At 41.4% G+C, this 25,619-nt stretch overlaps 1 protein-coding gene across 5 annotated transcripts in view; it reads left to right on the top strand.

Annotated features, from left to right (window-relative positions):
• Positions 1-25,619, top strand: part of DLG1 (discs large MAGUK scaffold protein 1) — a gene marked incomplete in the record, with an annotated part of 511,316 nt that overhangs the window by 427,031 nt on the left and 58,666 nt on the right. For 4 of the 5 annotated variants that reach the window (XM_073626326.1, XM_073626329.1, XM_073626328.1 and 1 more), the window contains 3 exon segments: positions 12,382-12,558; positions 17,144-17,213; positions 25,273-25,306. In XM_073626326.1, coding sequence (XP_073482427.1) covers positions 12,382-12,558; positions 17,144-17,213; positions 25,273-25,306 — 281 coding nt within the window. 5 annotated transcript variants of the gene reach the window in all.

The following is a 25,619-nucleotide window of genomic DNA, read 5'->3' as shown; positions in this document are numbered from 1 at the left end:
TGGGTGGGGGGGCCTCAAAAGTTGGGAGGTGGGATTTTATGTTGGGTATATCTTTTTTTTTTTTTTTTAAATTTTTAACAATTTAAAAAAAAATCATTTTTCTTTTACTTTTTTTTTTTTTTTTTTATCAATTGATGATTTTCTGGCAACCGTTTCTCTTTAATGATGCTGGATGATTTACACACAATCCCAGTGACTGCAGCCACTTAGAACGTGTGTAAACCCCCACGCTTTCAGGCACGGACCTGGCAGCGGAAGGGTTAAACTCCAAATATAGTACTGTTTTAAAGAAGCGTCTCCCCTGTGCTCCAGATCGGATCATATTGCATTACATTCTTTCCCAGCCATGCTGGTGGAGACACCGAGAGGCAGACCTGGAAGTGACGTCAAAGGCGTCATTTTCCAATTCAACAGGAAGGAATGGAGAGGGGACATGTGCCTGCTCTGATCCCTCCTCTCTAACTGGCGGCACCCACTATGTCAGTCCTGGGCCCGCAATGGGCAGATGGGCAGAATGCTTGTCAGATTTACACACAATCTCAGTGACTGCAGCCACTTGGAATATGTTTAAAACCCCCCAATGTCAGGTACGTACGACATACGGACCTGGCAGTGAAGGGTTTAACCCCAAAATTAGCACTCCAGTTTTGAAAGAACCAAGTGTTTATTAACTTTAATAGTTGTGTCTGACCTCCACTGAGCAGCTGCCAGAATTTATAGCAAGAGCCACACTTCTGATGCATTAGAGCAGTTAACATACCCTATTTCCTTACCCTATGCCATGAGTACCCCATAGGGTAAGGATCTCCAAACTATGGCCCTACAGCTGTTAAGGAACTACACATCCCATGAGGCATTGTAAAACTCTGATGTTCACAGACATGACTAGGCATGATGGGAATTGTAGTTCCTGAACAACTGGAGGGCCATAGTTTAAAGTCCCCTTCCATAGGGTAATGCCCTCACTGATGGCAGGAACCAGGCACAAGGGAGCTTCGGCAAAAGATTAGGTGAATATTCGTTCTGTCCTGAAAAACACCCAGACTTTGCTCTATCTCAGCCACACATCTTGCAGCCTACCTGATTTAGGCATAGCTTTCTGAACCTATGCCATAATTGCTCAGACAACTAACCGTTTTAATACAGCCATCACTGCCCAGGGCTCAAAAGTGACAGGCTTTCTACACCCCCAGAATCGCTACCTTAGTCAGATTCTGATATGCCTGCTCTAGAATAGGTAGACAAAGGGAGAAGGCGGGGGCTCTCTGAAGTGGTTATAGTGGAAGCCATGGAAGATTCCTCACCCCCAGGCTCCTTTACACCTAATTTTACAGCTTCACGCAATATACTTGCCAATGTTGACATGCTCACTTCTGCTGTGTGCGAAAGCTTTGACATTGCTCCATCTGATTCTCTTCCACCTTCCATCCCTTTGAGTAATAAGAGCCCTGCTACATCTAAAAAGGCATTGCCTATTCATGAACAAAAAGCATGAACAATCTTTGAATATTGGATCAATCCAAGGATTTTCACCCTTCTGAGAATCATTGCCAAGCTCTATCCAGTGGAAAAAGTTCACAAAAATGGACTGTCCCTTTTAGTAGAAACTAAGTCTTAAACATCTTACTGTACTTATGTTCTAATCCTTTTTTTTTATTATTTCTTTCTAAATGTGAGCCCAGTTCTACAACCAGCTATTGCTGCAATTTCTGTTTGTCAAACTTCAGCAAATTGGGTTAGGGCAATGAACAACCAACATGATCCTGTATTCCAGAACTGTACCTTTGCAGAGCATTTTATAGCTATTACCTTCTGCCTTGTGCCTTTGTGTTGATACCCTAGGAGAAGCTATACAAGTGTGCAGAATGGCTCTGATATCTTCTCACATGCGCAGAATTTTGTGGCTCAAAGCCTGGCCAGCTGTAACTGTCTGTAAAAGACGCCCTTACACCAATGCTTTTTGAAGAAGAATGTCTGTTTGGTAAGGCACTCGACAGATTCATCAGTCACGTAATGAAAGTTTTTCCCATCCCTAAATCCCCTTCCTCAGAGACTTTTACCTCTTCAAAATGTAGAGCACTTCTGTGCTTTACCCAGGCTTTAACTGCTAAACCAGGTTTGAGCATTGTCTTTTGGCGTAAGACTTGGAACACAAAATCCCCCAAGTCTATCCCAAAGCCCTTTTCCCAATAAAGGGGCATCCTCACTCCTAAGAGTAGGGGGACATCTGTTACTAGTTGTTACTACTTGTGTTCAGTGGGTGGTTTCAAAGGGGTAAAAAAAATAATGTTCCAAACTCTTACTCCTTACCATTTTCTTCTCTCAACCCAAATCAAAAACTGCTTAAGGGCAGTAAGGTTTGAAGAATGCGCTGAACCATCTCTTATCCTAAGGAGTATTCGTTACAGGACAGGAGGACAGGTTTGAGGGAATCCCACTTAATCAGTGTGTTCTGCTCTTTGCAGTGGAGGGGGGGGGGTTGGAGCGTCCAGACAAGAGAAGTGTCGAGGCTGCTCTGTGCAGTACCATTGCACAGGGCAGGCAAGTATATGTGTGTGTGTGTGTGTTTTTTATTTATTTATTTTACATTTAAGCCTTTAATATAACTTTAGGCATGACTCCTATACTGTACAATTAAGATAAAATTATTTTGACTTGCCTGTAAATTCCTTATTATGGAGTACAGTACAGGTCTCCCCCTCCATTCCTGTGCTATTTTGTATTGCTTGCAACAAAACTGAGCACTCAGTGTGGTAGAGTTATAGGGGGAAGCACAGAGGGCGTGTCCTCAAAAGCTTTGCCAGTGTCCAGTTACCCGAAAGTACTAGCCTATTACTCAGGGTCTATGAATATCAAGCCTGTATCCTGTACTGTACTCCATATTAAATGTACAGGTAAGTCAAAATTCCTTTTTTCTTTAGTTCATCGATGGACACAGCACTCCATTAATCCTGACTATAGGGTTATATCGCCTTCTGCAAGAGTAGGACTAAGCAGAACAAAAAACTTGGCTACGCCCATGGGCAGTCCTCAGCTGTTAAATAACGCTCTCTCTGCTATAGGTATTCAGTTTTTCTGTCTAGTCAGGAGTAAAGACCCAGGTTCCCTGCTGGGATCTTTTGGTCCAAGCAATTTTTGCTTTTTTCTCCTTCCCTTCTCCTTCCCTTGACGTTTTTTTTTTTTTTTTCCTCCTGGAGGGAAAAAAGATTTAGCCTTAATGGACAGAGGCTGGCCTGTGAGTTAAACGTCTTTACTGGGTCGCATACGCATACCGGGCTTTGGTCCGAGATGTGGCGTGTGGGTAAAGGCCTAGCAGGAAGCGTCCTTCTCTTGCTCAGTCTGTCTCCTCTGATCCTGAGGCTGCTGTGAACATGGCCCATCCAGTGGGACTTGATACCATGCTCCCTAAACCATCCAATAGTGAGGATGACTCTTCCACAATCGCAGCAGCAAAGGAAAAAAATGCTGGCGAATGCTCTCGTTACTGCAGTGTGTGAGACTTTAAAGATGGAGGGTGTGGCTGTCCCTTTTTGTACACACAAGGCGTCTCGTGCAGCTAAGGTGTTTCCTTCTCTTCCCTATTTTAATAAATTTGTCTATAAGGAGTAACCAAAGCAACCCTTTGTGGTCCCCAAATGTTTTTCAGTAAGTTACCTTTTTGAGGAATCGCTGTTGAAGTGGTCCAGTCTGTCGGTGGTGGACCCTCCTTTTTCCAGGTTGAATAAAGCAACCATGATCCCAGTAGAGGATTCCCCGATAGGAAAGCGGAATCTGTGGCGCGCAGCATGTTTAGTATGGCAGGTTCTGCACCACGACCGGTCCTGCCCTCGGCCCATGTGTGTCAGACTCTAACTGAATGGGCCAAGCTTTTGCCCCAGGATCTGGGGAATGATCAGGTTCCCTCTGCTTATGTTGATCTGGAGGACCATATGGTCCAGGGGCCACCGTTTATATGTATGCAGCTTTGGATGCGGCTCCCATGCCATCCAAGCTCTCCGTTTCATCGGTAGTGATTAGACGCGGACTATGGCTTAAGAACTGGTCAGTAGACAAAGCCTCCAAAAAAAGCTCTCATCAATCTGCCCTTTCAAGGCGATCGCCTGTTTGGGGCTAATCTGGATATATCGATAAGGATGTCGGGGGGGGGGGGGGGGGGGGGGAATAGTACCTTCCTGCCACAATCTAGGAAAGGGAAGGAGCCTCGTCATAATCATAGCCCCCCCTCCTCTCCTCATGTTTAAAAAATGTTTTTGTTGTCCCAGGACTGCAGATAAGAGAAATAGATCTTTCAAGTCTTCCACAGGAGGTTCCAAGCAACCGTGGTCTGGTAAGTTTAGAGCTGGCTTTTCTGCCCCGCAGACAAGACCCCTTCAGCGTGAAGGTCTGCCATCACCCATAACTGGGGTGGGGGGGAATCTCCGCTGGTTTCTGGCCTTGTGGATCTTCTTCGTAATGATCCTTTTGGGGGTATCAAAGAACAGGGGCAGAGTTTGTCTGTTTCTGGATTTTTAGGCCCGGAGTCTCCTTGTGTGGGTATAATTCCTGCAAAGGTGATGTCCGAACTACCTAAAATCCCCCCTATCCCCATCCATTAAATCGAATCACCTGGGTTTGACGCTGGATTTAATGTTGCCCTAGGTGGTCCCCCTTCAGGTCAAACTTCGGGAACCACAGGCCGTGATTATCTGGCTGCTGTCACGCAGTCTTCTCTCCTGACTTGCATACAGGTTCTGGGCCTAGTGGTGTCCACCTTCAAGGCAGTCCCATTTGCACAAGCCTGTACAGGGCTCTTTCAGCAGGTTTGGTTCAACAGGAAGATAACAAGGTTTGTGGCGAGGTCACGTGTTCCCCTGGTAGATGCCGCAGTCGTGCTAGTGCCACTCTCTTCTCGAGATTCTGCCGCGGTTCCTGCGAAGGATCAAGGGCGAAGGTCTTCCGGTCATTCTGCTGGCTGTAAATGTCCCTTGGGGGCTACCTGTCAGCGAAGACCAGTTGCCCCAAGAGCCGAGTTTCCATCCTGCTTTCCATCCTGCTTTGATGGCTTGGCTGTTGAAAACCAGGCATTAAGGTGTAGAGGTTTGTCTGGATCAGTGATCCCTACTATGTAGAAGACGAGGAAGTCAACTTCTACAAAGATATACCATCGTAAGTGGAAAGTGTACATTTGATTGGATTGGCGCTCATTCTCGCTCCTTTTCTGTGGCTTGGATTTTGGCCTTTCTTCAACAGGGTATTGAGCATAATTTGGCCTTGAGTACCATCAAGGGCCAGGTTTCTGCCTTACAAGCTGAGGACGACCCATGGGCGTAGCCAAGTTTTTTTTGTTCTGCCTAGTCCTACTCCTGCAGAAGGCGATATAGCCCTATAGTCAGGTTTAATGGAGCGCTGTGTCCGTCGAACACTTTTATGGTGAGTACAAAAATCCTTTTTTTCTGCACAGCGGGCAAAAGTTAGAACATCTCTCCAGGTTTTGTGATGCCTTTTGTTTCATCTGTAAAGTTTTTACCATCACTCCTGTCCTGATGACATTACAGTATGGTGGCGTAGAGCTGGGTGATTTTCTCCCCCCAAAAAATCTGGGGGTCCTGAGGAGCTGCAGGCAGGAGTTTTTAGGCGAGGCTGTGACTGCAGCCTAGTCCGCGGCGTCCGGCCTCGCAGACTAGACCGAAGCCGCGGCTTCGCCTAAAAAGCGCCAGTCCTGGTGAAAAAAAATTCAAATCTATTTTTTCCCCAGCCCTATGGTGGCGGAAAAAAAGAGTATTTGATCCCCTGCTGATTTTGTACGTTTGCCCACTAACAAAGAAATGATCAGTCTATAATTTTAATGGTAAGTTTATTTTAACCACTTCCCGACCACCTTTTGCAGTTTGTGATGAGATAGTGTGGGCACGCGTGCACATGCTGCACACCGGTACAGAGAGGCTATGTAAACAAGGCGGGTCCCTGTTCTGACAGGGAACAACTCTGAGATCTGCTATTCCTAGTGATCAGGAACAGCGATCTCTGTGTTGTCCCAGTAAGCCCATCCCACACAGAACACACCCATGGTACACAGTTAACCCCTTGATCGCCCCCTAGTGTTAACCCCTTCCCTGCCAGTGTCATTTATACCTATATATATCAGTGCATTTTTTTTTTAGCACTGATCACTGTATTGGTGTCACTGGTTCCAAAAAGTGTCACTTGGGGTCAGATTTGTCCAACGCAATGTCGCAGTCCCGCTAAAAATCGCATATCGCCACCATTACAAACAAAAAATAAATGAGAGTCCCTATATCTATCCCCTATTTTGTGGACGCTATAACTTTTGTGCAAACCAATCAATATATGCTTATTGGGATTTTTTTTACCAAAAATATGTGGCAGAATACATATTGGCCTAAACTGATGAAGAAATTTAGATTTTCTTTATCGTACATCATGGGACACAGAGCCTTAAGTAATTAATGGGTTATGGCCACCTTCAGTACCCACTCAAGGAAGTTCACTCCCTATATAGCCCCTCCTCCTTTCAGGAGCACATCAGTTTTTTCGCCGGTGTCTAAGGTGTTGGTCACGAGTGAAGATGTGCTCCAAGGAGCTCCAGGAGGGATTCATGCTGGATTTAAAAAACCTCCACAACCAGATCCATCCATGCCACTGTGGGCACAGGATGGTACCTGGGGCTCACATAGAAGAACACGTTTTTGCCTGTAATGCTTCTCTTTGAGGGCTGGACCCTAGGAACCAGGACTCTTTTTGGTCTTGCTACATTACCTAAAGGTCCTGAGGGGTGCTATACAGGTCCAAAGCAGTGGAACCCATTTTAAAAGGGACCCGGTCTTTGAAGGTTTAACTACGCTGCCCGCCGTGATGGGTGAATATTGGATCTGTCTGTTTTCAGCAGTATCCTGCAGCGAGGAAAAGGTAAGAGAAAAGCTTAGGAACTGCAAAGTCCACCTATGACTTTTCTTTCATATTATATTGTAATGCCTTAAAGCGGTTGTAAAGGTAATTTTTTTTTTAAAAAAAAATAACAAACATATCATACTTACCTTCACTGTGCAGCTCGTTCTGCACAGAGTGGCCCCGAACCTAGTCTTCTGGGGTCCCTCGGCGGCTGTTTCAGCTCCTCCCCGCAAGCATTCACCACCTTAATGCGAGCTCCCTCGCTTGGTGGTGAGTGCTTGCGGGCGCGCTCCCGTGATACAGCCGGCGGCTATAGCCGCTCGCTGTATCACTCGGCCCCGGCGCGCCGCGTCATCGGATGTGATTGACAGCAGCGCGAGCCAATGGCTGCGCTGCTTTCAATCCATCCACTGCAGCCAATCAGCGACCAGGCTGAGCTGCAGCGAAGATGACAAGAACGTGCAGCGAAGATTCAAGGCGTCAGGTAAGTAAAACGGGGGGGGCTGGGGGCGGCGGTACTGTCAAAAGTTTTTTCACCTTAATGCATAGAATGCATTAAGGTGAAAAAATTTTTACCTTTACAACCCCTTTAAAGTCTCCCCTAGAGGGAGTAAGAATACACATACCCTTTCAGCAGGTCCGTGTCCAGCCACAAAGGCGTGGTGTGTCCTAGCAGCATATTTTCCTCTCCCCCCAATTGGGGAAACTGAGGGGCTGGGGGGTACAGGTACAGTGTGTGTGAGCATTTTTTTTCACTGTGACAGCACTATTGTAAGACTCAAAACTGCCAACTACCCCCCCCCCCCCCCTCCTTCTCGAGGGGTGCGGGCCAGCTTTCCTAAAATAAACATTGCTAAGTTTTTATTTGCCGTTTAGGAAGCCAGCCTTTTAGGGAGAAGATAGTAACGCCGCATGGTGGCTGCAACCTCCTCTCCCCCTTCAGGTCTGTGTCTCAGACCCGAGTGCTATGCTCAGCGAATACTGGATGTGAGGGGTACACAGGCATTTCCAGTACAGGAAAAGACTTTGTTGTTTAGCATTAGTTTAATCTTTATGCTTCCATTGTTTTTCTTACTATATGCTTTGCAAATAGTACGTTTCTAGAGTACCTCTGCTTTTGTGCTTAGCACTATGGCAAGGTTACTACTAAGGCACCAAAGGTTCCAACCGCAGGCGTTGGGAACTCCAATTATGCCTCCATACTGTCATCCTCTCTGGAGATACCAGATATGGCAAGCCAGGGTGAGTCTATGGAACCGACTGGTGGTGCAACTGCTTATTACACTTCAGCCCCTGTATACGTGACTGAAGATGCGTTTTCCTCTGCCCTGCAGAGCTTAGAAGGAAGATTAGTGGCTTTAATCGCATCCTCCATCCAAGGGCATAGGAAATGTGCTAGATCCCCCCCCCACCTCAAGCCCTGTTACCAAGGGAAGAGTGGGCACAGGATGAGGTATTACCCTCAGGCGATCACGTAAAAAAAAAAAGCAGACGATTTTTCCTCTGCAGAGGAAAGAACAGTTGAACCTTATGCAATCTTGCAATCTGACAGATTAATGGTACAAGCTCTTACAGAGATGGTTCATTCCACTTTTTATGCTACTCCTAACAGATTCAGCTGAAAGTTCGATCCCTTCCTTGAGTTTAACAAAAAAAAAAAAAACCTTTATAGCCTTTCCATGCATTACTAGAAAGGCTTATTTATGCTGATTGAGATCATCCGGATAAGCATTTTCTCCCTCCAAAGATTTTCTCAGTTCTCTATCATGGAGGAAAAAATTCACAAAAGATGGAAAGTACCAGCAATAGACGCTGCGATTTCCAGCATCAATAAAGATTTAACTTGTCCAGTAGACAATGCACAAATGCTTAAGGATCCAACAGATATGATAGGCAGAATTCTTGCCTTTCTACAATTAGGCGTTGAAATGATGTTGGTCTTGAGTACTATTAAGGGCCAAGTCTCAGCCTTATCGATTTTATTTCAAAGACCGCTTTGTACACATTCTTATGCCCCGTACACACGGTCGGACTTTGTTCGGACATTCCGACAACAAAATCCTAGGATTTTTTCCGACGGATGTTGGCTCAAACTTGTCTTGCATACACACGGTCACACCAAGTTGTCGGAAAATCCGATCATTCTAAACGCGGTGACGTAAAACACGTACGCCGGGACTATAAACAGGGCAGTGGCCAATAGCTTTCATCCCTTTATTTATTCTGAGCATGCCTGGCACTTTGTCCGTCGGATTTGTGTACACACGATCGGAATTTCCGACAATGGATTTTGTTGTCGGAAAATTTTATATCCTGCTCTCAAACTTTGTGGGTCGGAAAATCCGATGGAAAATGTGTGATGGAGCCTACACACAGTCGGAATTTCCGACAACAAGGTCCTATCACACATTTTCCATCGGAAAATCCGACCGTGTGTACGGGGCATTAGTCCGGGGTTTATGCAAGGGGTGATGCGGATTAATCCACCAGTTAAATCACCTTTAAGCCTTTGGGATCTGAACTTAGTTTTGTCAGTGTTACAAACGCATCCATTTGAACCGATACAGCATATTCCCTTAGTCCTTCTGACAAGGAAGCTGGTATTTTTGGTTGTTATATCCTCAGCAAGAAGGGTTTCGGAATTGGCTGCTCTTTCTTGTAAAGAGCCATGTTTGATTATTCGTGAGGACAGAGTGGTGTTATGCCCTCGTCCAGGCTTTTTGCCAAAAGTGGTTCCAAAACCATGTTCCAGGGCACTACATTGTCTTGATGTGGTGAGAGCAGTGAGAATCTATTTAAAGACAACTGCTCAGATCCTTAAGACTGATGTCTTATTTATTCTGCCAGAGCGTCCTTAGAAAGGACAGGCAGTGTCGAAACCCACTGTCTCTAAGTGGATTCGGCAAGTTATAATTGAAACGTTTATAATTTAAGGGGTAAGATTCCCCCTTTTCAAGTTAAGGCACACTCTACCAGGGCGGTTAGTGCTTCTTAGGCAGTGCGTCACCAGGCCTCCTTGGCTCATATCTGTAAGGCCGCAACTTGGTCTTCAGTGCATATATTCACAAAAATTTTATCAGGTGGATGTAAGGAGGTATGAGGATATCGCCTTTGGGCGCAGTCTGCTGCAGGCAGCAGTATAAGTCCTCAAGTCTGGGGGTACCCTGCGGGTTGTCTCTCCCTCCCCTCAAGTAGCATTGCTATGGGACGTCCCATTAGGTAATTACTTAAGGTTCTGTGTCCCATGATGTACGATAAAGAAAATAGGATTTTTATTACAGCTTACCTGTAAAATCCTTCTCTTGGAGTACATCATGGGACACAGAGGTCCCTCCCCTCTTTTGGGATTTGGGGAGTATATTGCTTTGCTACAAAAACTGATGTGCTCCTGGAAGGAGGAGGGGTTATATAAGGAGTGAACTTCCTTGATTGGGTATACCAGTGTCAACACTGAAGGTGGCCATAACCCATCAAATAATTACTTAAGGCTCTGTGTCCCATGATGTACTCCAAGAAAAGGATTTTACAGCAAAGCGGTAAAAAAAATCCTACTTTTTACATTTTTTTTTTGGATGTGTATTATAGCAGAAAGTAACTTTTTTTTTTTTTTTTTTTTCCAAATTTGTCGCTATTTTTGTTTATAGCGCACAAAATAAAAACCGCAGAGGTGATCAAATGCCACCAAAAGAAAGCTCTATTTCTGGGGAGAAAAGGACATACATTTTGTTTAGGTACAACATTGCATGCCTGTGCAATTGTCAGTTAAAGTGACGCAGTGCTGTATCGCAAAAAATGGTCTGGCCATTAAGGGGGTATATCCTTCCAGGGCTGAAGTGGTTAACAGTGAGAGACATAATAACAAAATCCAGAAAAAAGCATTTCAAAACAGTTGTTAATAGATTTGCATTTTAATGATTGAAATAAGTATTTGACCCCTTTGCAAAATATGACTTAGTATTTGGTGGCAAAACCCCTGTTTGCAATCAGAGGTCAGACGTTTCTTGTAGTTGGCTAACAGGTTTGCACACATCTCAGGAGGGACCTCTTTGCAGGTCCTCTCCAAGTCATTAAGGTTTCGAGTCTTGACGTTTGGTAATTCAAACCTTCAGCTCCATCTACATATTCTTTAAGACCTTAATCCTGGAGACTGGCTATGCCACTCCAGGACCTTAATGTGCTTCTTTTTGAGCCACTTCTTTGTGTTTTGAGGCATTTTCATGCTGGAATACCCATCCACGACTCATTTTCAATGCCCTGGCTGAGGGAAGGATTTTTTCACCCTAGATTTCCCCGTCCATCGTCCCTTTGATGCAGTGAAGTTGTCCTGTCCCCCAGAAAAACACCCCCAACGCATAATGTTTCCACCTCCATGTTTGATGGTGTTCTTGGGGTCGTAGGCAGCATTCCTCCTCCTCCTCCAAACACAGCGAGCTAAGTTGATGCCAAAGAGGTCAATTTTGGTCGCATCTAACCACAACACTTTTACCCATTTCTCCTCTGAATCATTCAGATGTTCATTAGCAAACTTCAGATGGGCCTGTATATGTGCTTTCTTGAGCAGGGGGACCTTGTGGCACTGCAAGATTTCAGTCCTTCATGACTTAGTGTGTTACCAATTGTTTTCTTGGTGACTATGGTCCCAGCTGCTTTGAGATCATTGACAAGATTCTCCCTGTGTAGTTCTGGGCTGATTCATTACTGTTCTCATCATTAAAACTCCACGAGGTGAGATCTTGCATGGAGCCCTAGACCGAGGGAGATTGACAGTTATTTTGTGTTTCTTCCATTTGCAAATAATCGCACCAACTATTGTCACCCTCTCACCAAGCTGCTTGACGATGGTCTTGGAGCCCATTCCAGCCTTGTGTATTTCTACAATCTTGTCCCTGACATTCTTGGACAGTTCTTTGTTTTTGGCCATGGTGTTTTTGGCTTCTGCGGACAGGTGTCTTTTATACAGGTAACAAGCTGAGATTAGGAGCACTCCCTTTAAGAGAGCGATCCTAATCTCAGTTTGGCTCCCAGGTGTCTTCTATACAGGTAACAATCTTGCTGTTTGATAGGGGACCAAATACTTATTCCACTCATTAAAATGCAAATCAATTTATAACTTTTTTTAAATGCGTTTTTCTGGATATTTTTGTTCTGTCTCTCACTGTTAAAATAAACCTACCATTAAATTTATAGACTGATCATTTCTTTGTCAGTGGGCAAACGTACAAAATCAGCAGGGGATCAAATACTTTTTTCCCTCACTATAAGTGGTCACACTTCCCCATCCCTATAAAGATGCTTGGCATTTTTTTTCGGTAAAATAGTTTTCCTTTTAGTATAGACCCAGAAACAGTGATGTGCTTTCACAATGTGCTGCCAATACCAAATTAGCTTTTATTAGTTTATGTAAATTGTGATTTGTTGTTTCTAAAAGTTGCTGTAGATTACTGTGTGCCTTGAGTGTTTTCCTTTGTTAATGAACTTTTGTTTATTATTTAGAGCACTGTTTGATTATGACAGAACTAAAGACAGTGGCCTTCCCAGCCAAGGACTTAATTTCAAGTTTGGTGACATTCTGCATGTGGTCAATGCTTCCGATGATGAATGGTGGCAAGCACGGCAAGTCACTGCAGATGGGGAGAGTGAGGAGATTGGCGTCATTCCTAGCAAGCGCAGGTACAGCACAGACTTTATATTTTCTTGTGTGCTTTTGTAATTCTTTTTTAAGAGTTTAAGTAATAAATTTGTGAGTATAAAGGCCTGAGGTAAAGTTGTAAATTGCGTCATACATCAAAAAAGCTAGATTTTTTTTCCCGTTATTTTCCTGTATTAAATATTCCAGCAAAAGTAGTTTTGTGCAATCTCGGTGAACTACTTATTTGCTCCCTTTTGGCCTGTTAATTTTACCATTGCAGTCATTTTTGTTTTATCTGGTAAGTACAAAAAGCGTGCATATTAATCCTATCAAATTTTCAAATCTGCCCTGAGTTCTGTTCACACTTAAGTGTAAGACCCCTTTCACACTGGGGCGGTTTGCAGGCGTTATTGCGCTAAAAATAGCGCCTGCAAACCGCCCCTAAACAGCCTCCGCCGTTTGTTCAGTGTGAAAGCCCGAGGGCTTTCACACTGAAGCGGTGCGCTGGCAGGAGAAGAAAAAAATCTCCTGTCAGCCGCTTCTTTGGAGCGGTGAAGGAGCGGTGTATTCACCGCTCCTAAACCGCTCCTGCCCATTGAAATCAATGGGACAGCGCGGCTATACCGCGGTAATACCGCGGCTATAGCCGCGCTATACGAGGGGTTTTAACCTTTTTTTGGCCGCCAGCGGGGGGTTAAAACCGCTATCGGCCGAATAAATATAGCGCTGTTTTACCGCCACCGCCCCAGTGTGAAAGGGGCCTTATTTTATGGAGTCCTCCATTTTTTTATATAGCACTACAGAACATTAAGTCCCTCTGCTGTGGACATGAGGGTAATTGAAAGGGATTCAGTACTTTAACCAGCTCAATACTGGACACATTTACCCCCTTCCTGCCGACCCCGATTTTCAGCAGATTTCAGTGCTGTCAGACTTTTGACAATCCTCAGTCATGCAACATTGTACACAAATCTAATTTTTATAATTTATTGAGACCGTTTTCTTTTGGTGGTATTTAATCACCACTGGGTTTTTTATTTTTTGCTAAATAAAATTATTATAATTTTAAATTTTTTAAAAAAAGCATATTTCTTCATTTCTGTTATAAAATTTTTCCAACAAAAAAATCTTTCTCCATAAATTTTAGGCCAAAATGTATTATGCTACATTTCTTTGGTAAGAATAATCAAGCCATGGTATAATAGTCTGTAGGAAAGTTATAAAGTCTACAAACTATGATGTGTATATATAGAAGCAAATCTATCAGTCCTGATGCACTAACTGCCTATCTTATTTCTTGAGGGTCTAAAATGCCAGAACCGTACAAATACACCCCCCAAATGACCCCTTATTGGAAAGTAGACCTAGATATTTGGTTAGAGGCATGGTAAATTTTGACGTTGAATTTTTTGTCACCATTTTTTGGAAAACAAAGAAATTAAATAAAATTTCTTTTTCACAATTGTTTTACATACTGTCACAGAGCATTACAGCGTCGCCATATGACTGGAGTGGCATTAATCCGGGACACTGGTGACAGTATAATTGTTTTCACTTTTTTTTTTCCTCAACATATTGTGACCAGGGCACAGCAGTACAGTGTTACCATAGTGACACTGTACACTGGGGAAGTGATCAGGTTTTTTTTTTTTGTTTTTTTACACGCTAAAATTGCTTATAGTGTTGAATGACAGCCATTCATTGTGTACTATTGTAAAGCTGTGATTGGCCACAGCTATCACATACAGATGTATTGTCATTGGCTTTGTCTGTACCATGTGATCACTGTGACCAATACAATAGTACACAATGAATGGCTATAAATTAAAGCTATTCATTGTCATTGTGTTCAACTGTCATAATTGGTCACAGCCATCACATGGTACCGGCCCTGTACAATGATGTTATTTGTTGTGTCTGGAGACATGTCGTGCCGCAGTGTGGCCTGTGACTGGGAGGACATCAAATGACATCCACCCAGGGCAAGAGAGCTCCCACTCGGCTGTCATTTGACAATAAGCCGGGGGGGGGGGGGGGGGGACAGAAAATGGGGCAGGACTGATGACAAGTCTTGAAATTTTAAAAAGCATGTAGTGTCAAAGTGGCAGAGTACATTTATGGGCAGATCAACAGTTTTTTTCCTGTACTTGCAGGGTCTTTTAAGGGAATAAAACATAGTAAAGAGGAATGTATTGCAGAGCTGTACTGTGTTTGTTTGTTTTTTTTATTTTTTTTGGTTTGTTTCGAACCAACATACATTTTAAACTCTTAAAAAGGAGGCACATTTGTCTTTAATCGGTAAGCATTAGTCATCTGTGCACTGATTGTGTTATAATCTTTAAAGTAGAACTAAAGGTAACTCTTTTTTTTTTCTAATTTTGGATAGAGTATAGAATTTGTTTTAACCCCTATCAGGTTTTTGTCACCTTTGTCTCAATAAGGAAATTTCCCTTCACTTCTATCAAACAAGATGTGAGAGGAAATCCTCCAAAGTGAGGGAGTTCTTGGTTGTCACTAACACTAGTTTCCCTATTGGAAGATTTCCCCTCTATTACAGTTCTTAAGACAACCCAAAATTTGTGTTTTTCTTTCACTTTCAGTGATGATTGTGAACATGGCGAATTGGGAGGATGAATCTCCCTAATGGGAGCACAGACAGCAGTTAAAACTTGATAAATGTTCTAATCTCTCTCCAAAACAAAAAAAAAAAGAAAAGCGTTTTCCCTTTTCAGTTCTACTTTAAGGTAAACTTTTTACAAACCTGGGCAAAGTGACCATACCTTTTAAAAAATTCATAAGCAAATGGTATAATCCATGAAAATCACATGTCAAAATGATCAGTAGTGTGATATAGTGACAGGGTGGATTTGATTTAAATCATGATTTAAATCACTAGTAAAAAGACTCGATTTAAATCAGCTTGACTCTCATCTCTGTCTCGCAGTGGCTCCTCCTCTGACCCGCTGTTGACTCACCGACAGTCCCATTCACTTTAATGGGGCGGCTGGTGATGTGGCAGTGACACAGCAAGGTGAGGGACGTGGCGGCAGCAGGTGAGTGGATGCCCGCTGCAATGATGGATCTGAAATGACAGGTGCTCTGACTTATTATTGCTGATAGTTAAAATCTTTAATATTTGCAAACAAAATGAAGATTTCCTATTTAGAATAATAAGCTGTCAGGTTAGTAAAACAGCAATATCAGAACTGTTTCAATCATACAGTTTGTAGTGTACATAGATTTGCAAAACAATGGGATAAAGGAATATTCCTGAACTTTGTTTTATCTCAACTCATTGTTACTGATTGTGTGAATGAATCAATGCAGTGTATGTTTTCTCAGCTTGCAGAGCTTGAATTCATTGAATGAGTTTACCAAAAATGTAAATATTGCAGAATATACAGCCCCATGCTACATAACTAAGCTCCATTTCATGCTGAATAAACTAAATTATTAATGTATCTTAAATAGAAAGCTATCTTTAGATTTTTTTACTCCAAAAGCATTTTATTAAAATAAATTTGATTAAAAAAAATTGATCACCCTGTATAGTGATTGGTAACTAGGCTCAAGCACTGTTACGTGAGGGGGTCGCATGATCCCCCCCCACCACCCAGAAATATTGGGTGTTGTCACTGGCTGCAATAGAAGGCAGGAGCAGTAAAGAAGCACTGGTATAGTTAGTGTGGCTGGTGCAGGTAGGCACTATACAAAGACACTGCCCTGAATGGGCAGAGCAAGACTGTGTATCTTTAAAGGATAAGTTCACCTTTAAGACAAAACAATAATAAACATATTTTTGTATAAAAAATTGTGCAATATTTTTTTTTTCCTACAGGAGCCTGCCAAGCATTGTCCCCATAATCAGTGTATTGCGAGTGCAATGCCTGGCTCATGCACACTCAACCTCCAGCATTCTGCTCATACCTTCATGCAGGCTTTCAGTTAGAAAGCTGGGGGAAGAGTGTATGGTTTACGAGTGTGCTGATCAGCACACTTAGTCCATTGAAAACTACAAGCCTGCTGCAAGGGCAGACATAACGTGGTTTATTCATCGCTGTGAATGGATGATGTGGCTGTGCAGGTGGAGCAGCATACAGCCTTGCCAATTTTTAAATGTGACAGGCTGCGGGGGAGAAGAACCCCCCACCTGCTGTCACTGGAAAGTGGGGGGGGGTGGTGTTGGAGTATGTTACACCCTAAATATGGACTATGGATATAACCTGTTGTAAAGGTGAACTTAGCCTTTAAATAGCCATCCCCAAACTTTCAGGGACTTTGCTTCAGTTTCCTTTCCTCAGGTGATCAGACAGCAACATTAAAACTTTTTGTAGCATGTCATAAGTTGAAGGCTGCAGCTGGAGGTTAATCTGTGTCAGACGTTTGTGAACACAGCCAAGAACTACAGAGGCATGAGGACTTGCACGATTGTCATTTCAGAGTTGGCATTTTAGGCCAGGAAGTTTTCCTGACCCTGGATGGTGCCTAAATTAACATGACTCAGACCTTCTAGAAATACCTCTTTGAAGCAAACCTATGTTCAAATTATTAACATAAAGCTGTGTTTATATTCTTGGGTGGGTGGATATTAAAAATTCCAGAACACAATATTTTTTCTTCTTATAGGGTTGAGAAAAAGGAACGGGCCAGGCTGAAGACTGTGAAGTTTAATTCAAAAGCACGGGGAGATAAAGGAGTGAGTACTTGAATATTTCATGGACTTTTTTCATATACAATCTCCCATCTGTCTCTCTGGCAAACTGTGCATGCATTTGTTCTAAATCTGTGTGCCTCATGTTAGCATGTATATTTATCTGTGCAAGCATTTTGATATTGACCTGATTCAAGATTTAATTTTTTTTTTTGTCATATATAAAGATTTTTAGTTAGTGATTTTTGTTTAGATTTTACTCAGTAAAATGTGCATTTAAAACAGGCCCAGCTATTGTAATTATAGTAGTTTATAAAGTTGCAGACTGAGATATTGCTTGCTTCACTTCTCTGCTAATGTTCAAACAAGCTAGGTGATTAGTATTTTCAGAAAAATGGCAGCAATAGGAATATATGCATTTCCCTCATAACTATCACATTTATATACCCAGCTTGTTTATAAAGTTGAATTATAGGTAGCTAAGCAATGCACTTTTTGGAGGGATTTTTCAATTAATTTATTTTTGGCCATTTATACCTGCCGTTATTTCCATTGTTGTCTAGTTCACAGATCTTTACATATTTCATGAAACGTTCTACTTTTTTTCAGACATTGAGGGACATTCATCAAAAATTGGAGCTCATTGGTTGTACAGCTGCTCCAGATTCTGGTTGCTCCAGTTTTGATAAATTCCCCTCAAATATATTTTCTCTTGCTCGGAAATAACTTGAATCCATTGGCACCCATCCCTCTTCTCGGTGGAAAAGTAATAACTTTATTCTGACCCTAGGGATAAAGGAAATGTTGCTTGCACTAGTGTGCATGTTATAGGAGCATTGAACCTTATAAATGGTGAAGTATGCATAGTTTGTAACTCATTTAAGCCAAGCGCGTTATAGTGTGAAATACCTAAACCTAGCCATTTCATTATCTAATATGTAATTTATCGCTTTCCAAGTTGAATGCAATTTTTCCCCATTTGATGATTGGAAAATTGTTGTAATTGGCTTTGTGGTAATGTATCTTTTATTAGGTGTAAATAAAAAAAAGTGCTACATAAATGCATTTTAAAATTAATCTTTAGGTCAACGCTCCCAACTGGAATTGTTTGAAAAACCTTTTCTATTGACTGAAGCATGCTGTAGTTTTAACTGCTTCCAAAAAGGCACTACTGCTTTAATAACTCATACATAACAAAGCCATGTTATCATGAGATTCTAAGGCTTACATCTTGAAATTCAAGCATTTTTTCTGGCTTGCTTGGGGCTATGAGAGCTGCAGGTCTCATATACCAAAGCCACAGTGTTTGCAGCACCTCTCTCCCCTTGCCCAATCATAGAATGATCTGTATTCTGTGAATAATTCACACTCTACAAAGTGATCTGTGAAAAGGCAAGAGGCACAGACCAACACTGTGGTATCAGTGTTTGAGAATTTCAGCTCTCATAGCTGCAGTGGGTCAGACTTAAAGCCACAGCTGTAATATCTGACCCTAATGAAAGCATAAATATTATCAAAATGGCAGTGATACTTTAAGTGGCATACAGCTCCCGAATAAAAAAAATGTACTTAAAATAAATAATTGCCTGAAGTTTTGCTTTAAGGTAGTTAGTAAAGGGTATCACTTAAACTGCAATCATCAATGGTTAGGATGGTAAAGCCATAGTAAAACTGCATAAATCATAATAACCCAGCCTCATTTGATGGTTGAGAATAGGGAGGAATTAAACCAAACCTAACACTTGTTCCTCTAAGATTTCAGTTTTTCTTTCAGTTTATTTTTTTAAAGAATCTTTATACATTTTAAAGTTCTAAATCATATTGTAAATTGCCAAAAGCTAGCTTTTGTAACACCTCTGCAACAAACAAATTGGTCAAATTTAATTCTGAATACCTACCACTAAATACTGAAACATTGAAGTGTAATTACTAGAGCTAGAGAGGGCAAAATTAGTCAAAATTCTGCATAGAAACCAATCCGCTTCTAACAGCTTGATTAAGCTTTGGCAATAAAACCTTGAAGCTGATTGGTTTCTGTGCAGACTTGTGACTAATTTTGCCCTCTCTAGCTTTAGTAAATAAACCCTATTGTGACAAGCTAGCTGAGCATGTGTTATGGTTTCATAAACAGCAATGTCTCTGTATTCTTCTTTTCATTAAAACTTTTAGTAAATGATATTCTAATTTGCTTTAGTAAAATGTTACTTGACAGCATGCTATATGTGACTGCAGACTATTTTAACTAAATTAACTGAGTGATGTCCTTGTTCTTTGAATGTATAACAGTTTGTACACACACTGTGTACTAACACTGCTCCCCAAAATGCATGAAATGAGTTGAAACAAATACGCTTGCCATTGATATAGAACTGCATTTTCTGTGATATTATTCCCTCTTTTCCTCTGCTTTTGTTGTTTGTCCCTCAGCTTTTAATCATATTTACCTATTTATCTAGGCCGGGTAAAAAATTGGGTTTATGAAATAAGATAGGACTAGAACTCCTGCTTTTGTAGAGAATAATGATAGCAATCTTACAATGCCATTTGTATTTACAGAAATCTTAGTATATACTATACCTGGCAAATTCAAAGATTTTCTGAACATAGCAGATATATTTACCATTGTTAAAAATGAATTATGTGATCACAGACACAGATTAAGTACATCCAGTGTATATTGAAAGCATCAAGCCACAGCATTGATAAATGTGGTAAAACCAAATGATTGTTTTAGCAGGCATTTTCTATGCTTTTTATTGCCTACATCTGAGGAAATGACAATGGAATCTGCCTCAGATGTGAGCTATGATTCGTATCCTTATGTTACACTGGCAACGCAACCTTTACATTGCTGGTGGTATATCTGTCGGTGTTCTGTCTTCTCTTCTGAGAAAATAGAAGTTCAGTCATGAGGCTTATTTAATAGCTTAATGGTAAAAGTGCATCTCTTCTTTTATTTGTCACAATCAGCCTTTACCTGATACGCCTTCAGTCTTTGAATTCTGACATAATTGCTAAATTTTACCTTTTTTTTTCCTGCTTTGGGAACCATGCTAGTAGACACCTATGCCTCATTAGTAAATTACATGGGGATATTGTACAGTTTTAGCCTGGGTTCACACTGAAGGCAGGTTTGAAATCGTGGGAGTTCAGCTGAACTCACACTATTTTGAACCCGCATTTCAGTCTGACTTCGGGAGCGATTTTGGAGACATCTGCGGGTTCCTGCACAAATGTCTTTTGAAATCGCCCCTGAAGTCATCAAAAGTAGTGTAGGAACTACTTTTGGTAATCGGTGTGGCGTCGATAAGTCAGCGTTGCACTGATTCTGACAGTGCTGTTGCCGGCAGTAGGCTGCGATTTGACATGTCAAATCGCATGTCAGAATGGCCTGATGTGACCGGGTGCTTAAAGGGAAATCTATCATATTTTTTATTTTATTTTTTTTAAAGCAATTTTGTTATATAAGTTTATACTCTAGACTTTTATTCATCTTTAAGTGCTTTTTGGGTTTTTCTAAAGTGTGCTCAAAGTAGTATTTTTTTGTAGAAAACCCTTTATTTTCCCTTTGAGGAGCTACTGAAAATTGAATCACAAAACGAATGCACGGAAATATGGGGGAAAAAATGCGTAAACTGTAACTAGAATTGCTAAAAGTCATTCTAGTTATCATGTTTAGTGCATTTTTTTTGTGTGTTCTGAAACTGGTTTCTCTGTGGACTCTTCATACAGCACTGATATCAATATATATTCTTGATCCTTGTAATTCTAAAACATGGAGTCATTTGCACTAATTAGCATATTTGTTGATCTGTTAAGTGTTCTAGTTCATTTCTAATGTCACAGGGTGCTCAATGCTGGAGGGTCATGGATATTTTTACAGAGATGCTGATTTAGCTTCTGCATCCAGTGCATATTCATAAGCAGCCCTAACTATAGGAAGGATGGAGGCAATGGATTTGGTACCAAATTTCAGTTTTAAACGTAAGAAGTAAGCATATTAGACTAATTTAACTTAAATATGGCTCCTCTTTAATGTTTGTTTTGTTTTAGAAAACAATGTTTTGCATTGCCATTCATATGTGTTCAGCTATGACAACTGATTGTGCATACCCTGTTGAAGGTACATGCTTCCCAGAGTCTGCAATTCCTATCCAATTGGTCTGTGTCAAAAATGGTAGCGCTTTTGAAGGGCAACTACACCTTTAGCTTAAGTCGCTAAAATGGCTTATTGCCACATTTGGCAAAGCCTTTCAATTTACCAGCATTCTGAAGTCATCATATTACATTTGATAATGCCACAACAATTTGGTTTTGTAAAGGCAGATTTTTTATTTATTTATTTTTTCTGCATATGCTTTCATTCCAATGGACATCAAACTATAGATTTGGTTGCTTCGAGTTTCAGTACACTCTACCTTTAATGCATTAAATAAGCCTCTGTCTTATTGTATAAGAATTTCTGATTTACACACATTTATTGAGCTAATAAATTAGAAATAGATTATACGTTGTATAAATATTAACCTTGGTGTGCAAAATAGCAGCCAGGTAGCATAGTTTAAAGTACATACACATTTGCTTGTGCTTATTGCCCTCCTCTGCCCTTCTCTTCCTCTTTTGTTTAAACCATTTACTCTATTTTTGTTCCTGGTATGCCTTATATGGTGGAGATTAATATTACTAACCCATTTTTGGAACTGGCCAATTTATATTAATTTTGGCTTCTTGTGTTCTTTTTTTTCTGTTGATGGTTGGGCCATGTGTCATGACATGTAGTTTAAAAATTGAGTCTTTCCAGTGAAACGATCTGTAATGCTTATAGGTTGGTTTACCACTGTGAGACTGACTTACAATAAAGTATGCTATAACTTATCAGAACAAAAAGTATGTGATCTTCAATGTGATGCAGTTGTGTACTTTTATGTTACAACCATAAAATGGACACATGAAGAAGGCTATAATGGAGAAAATTACATTATTGAAAAACTTATGGTAAAGATATAAAGCGTATTTCTTTGTGAACTACAACAGATGCAGGTACGTGTTAGAGGTATATGTGAATACAAACTTGCCAATAGACTGGCTTCAATACTATACCCCTACACTAATCTGTCCCGCTATCACCAACTGTCAATTTTTAGGCAATCCCTGAAAACCTCTTTCATCAAAGAAGCCTATCCAGCCTCCACCTAACAACTGTATTTTCACTATCTCCATCAGCTCATCCCCCACAGTTATTACCTTTTCTATAATCTAACATTCCCTTTTAGGTTCTAACTGTCTGCCCACATGTTGTAAAGTGCTAATCAAACTGTTGGTGCTATAGAATTCTCATATAATAATGAAGCAGACCTCCAAAAGCAACTTCCACAAAAACCTGTGATTAAGGTAAAGGCTACACATTTGAAATACAAATAAACTATCTTGCCTATGAACAGTCCTGCTATGCAGAGTGATGCAGCATGCAAAATAAGACACTATTCAGTAGCTGGATTTAGTTTTTTACTGGTCCATAAAGGTAGTGTTTTATATCTGAATGGAGTTCACCTTAGTTGAAGAGATCATTAAATCATTCATTTTTTACACCGTTATCCACCTTATGGTACAAAGTATATGAAGCACTTTGTCCCATGTTGCTAGGTGCTTACCAAGTCTGGTTATGAGGTTTGACCTACCCCATACCCATCCTTCCCCCTCACCCCCACCCTTCTCCTTCCTCTTTGACAAATTCCACAACTGCTAGGAAGGAGACAGACTCATAATAAAGACTGCTTGTCTTGGCTCTGAGCAAATTCCCAAGAGGAATGCCGAGAGACTGTAGACTGACGTGTCCCCCCTCCCTCTGCATTCCTCCTATCTCAAAGTGCTCTGAGCTTAGGCAAGCTGCTCTTATGAGTCGGTGTCCTTCCTAGAGGTTGTTGGGTTTCCTGTGGGGGTCATGGGCATATTTGACCTTTACAACTCTACTTGGAAGCACCTAGCAACATGGGACAAAATACTTTGTGTACTCTAGTTCCTTTAGTCCCTGTTCACACTGGAGCGACTTGTGATGCATTTTGACGGTTTCAAATTACATGACAAGTCTCACTCTATTGTCGGCAATGGAACTGAAGTGCCACATTGATTTGAAAAACTCCTGCACTGTTTTTTGCGCTTTCAGGTGCAACTTGCATATAGACATCTGTGCATGAAGTCGCACAGATGTCAGGCAAGTCGCACCTGAAATCGAATCAAGTGCTACTTCACTTGAAGTAGCTTGATTACAAAGTCACATTTGGTGTGAATGGGGGCTAAAGAGATTACAGTCAAAACTATACCAATAAGTGATAAAGCAAATTTGTTTACTTCCTGTCTAGAAATATAATAAAAACACAGCAATTTTCCTTAAACAGCAGTTATAATATGTATTACATTTTTAAGAGATTGGCTTTGTAAATAAATCACCCTAGAAATAGCCTAACTTAGACTCTAGTTTTTGTTTTCACGGAAGGATATAGAGGCCTACTTTTTAGTCAGTAAGAGCCCTTTCACACCGGGCCGCCCATAGCGTCGGCGGTAAAACGCCGTTATTTTTAGCGCCGTTTTACCGTCGGATTAGCGGCGCATTTCAGCTGCTAGCGGGGCACTTTTACCCCCCACTAGCGGCCGAGAAAGGGTTAAAATGCGCCACAATAGCGGCATTTTGCCGGCGGTATTCCGGCGGTATCCCATTGATTTCAATGGGGAGCAGCGGTGGAGGAGAGGTAAACACACCGCTCCAAAGAAGCTGCTGGCAGCACTTTTTTTCCCGTCCTGCCAGCGCAGCGCTCCGGTGTGAAAGCCCTCGGGCTTTTACACTGGAGACAATGCTGCAGCTGTTCAAGGGCGGATTGCAGGTGCTATTTTTAACGCTATAGCGCCTGCAAAACGCCCTCGGTGTGAAAGGGGTCTTACAGAATCTTTGGCATGTGGCTGCTGAAGACCACCTGATCGCTGGTAAGCCTAGGACAGATCACCTATATTGCACTAAGTGGCACATTACTTATTAATTGACATGCTACTATGAATCTGAAAAACTACATATTATTACCGCAATGGTCTTTACGTTATGATTTACAAAAAAACTTTAACATGAAGCTGTTTTTTTAGCTGTTCTTGAATGTGCATTCATAGCTCTTAAACCATTCAAAAGGTCTATATGTCCATATGCCACCCACAAACTGTATCCACATTAAAGCTACCTGCATCTTATGTATAGTAACCATGGAGAGTTCATAGGTTTGATCATTTTGGCAGTAAATTTTGATAACTGTGAAACTTGGGGACCCAATATTTGTTAAGCATGCCCATGTAACTGGGCAATATATTTTACATTTTATTCTTAGACAACAGGTGCTACTTACTCAGCATTACAGATTGTTTTCAGTATTTGTTGCTGGAATGCCTTACGTTTTAAGCTGCATGTTTGGAAACTCTGGTCAGCTTCCACATTTCTGCTAGGGCGGGGCATTTGTACACACAGACATTAGACATCCTTTGTTTTGCCCCTTCCTTTTCTTCAGCAGTCATTCAATGACAAGCGTAAAAAGAACCTCTTTTCCCGAAAATTCCCATTCTACAAGAACAAGGACCAGAGTGAGATGGAAACCAGTGATGTTGACCGTAAGTATGTGGAATGTAATGGCAAGCTCTAGAGAGGTCTGCTAGTTTGCAGTAGGGTGTTGCAAATGAGGCATTTTCAAGACCAGTAACTGGTTTTCAATTTGTATAACAGTGCATTTTACATTTGTAACAGGACTTGCAGAGAATATGAAGTTAGGGTGGTGGCTACATGACCCTTGAAAAAAACTGCATGTTGCTTTGATGAGGTCTGGATTAAGCCATACATTATTAATGACTTTTCATATTTCACATTTGATATTCTGTAGCCATGAGTATCAATATATTGGCTTAATTCCTTGTTTAGTAATGCCTCAGAATATTGTTGTATACCTCAGAGTTCGTTATGGACCTCTTCCTGTGCTTGGAAATGCCTTTTCCCGTGGCGCCGTTTTTGGATATTTTACTGACAAGTGTTTTCTGTGATTATTTCTTTGTTTTTGCTTGCTCTCTGGGACTACAGGAGATCCCTGACGACATGGGATCAAAAGGCCTGAGTAAGTGACAGAAAAAACACCACCTGAATTACCCATTTATTTTGATATTTCTCTCTGCAGATGAGGTTGCCTGCTTCTGTTATGTAAAAAGTTAACAGTGAATAAATATGTATTGTGTGAGTTAAAACTGCAGCTATGCTAAAAAGTAAAATATCCCTCTATGCCTTCATCAACTTAAATCACTCTATAGTTTGTGCAGTGTCCAGCCTGTGTCTGATACCTGCCAACAAAAGTCATTCAGGGACTGCAGTCTTGCTGGTTTGTTGCCCCATCTATAAATCAGCCAACTGACGGTGCATTTCTGCATAGTAAA

Source organism: Aquarana catesbeiana, linkage group LG04 (genome assembly GCF_042186555.1).
Source record: "Aquarana catesbeiana isolate 2022-GZ linkage group LG04, ASM4218655v1, whole genome shotgun sequence".
NCBI classification, from domain to species: Eukaryota; Metazoa; Chordata; class Amphibia; order Anura; family Ranidae; genus Aquarana; species Aquarana catesbeiana.
Note: the sequence above shows the minus strand (reverse complement) of the source record. Positions and strands in the feature narration are given on the sequence as shown.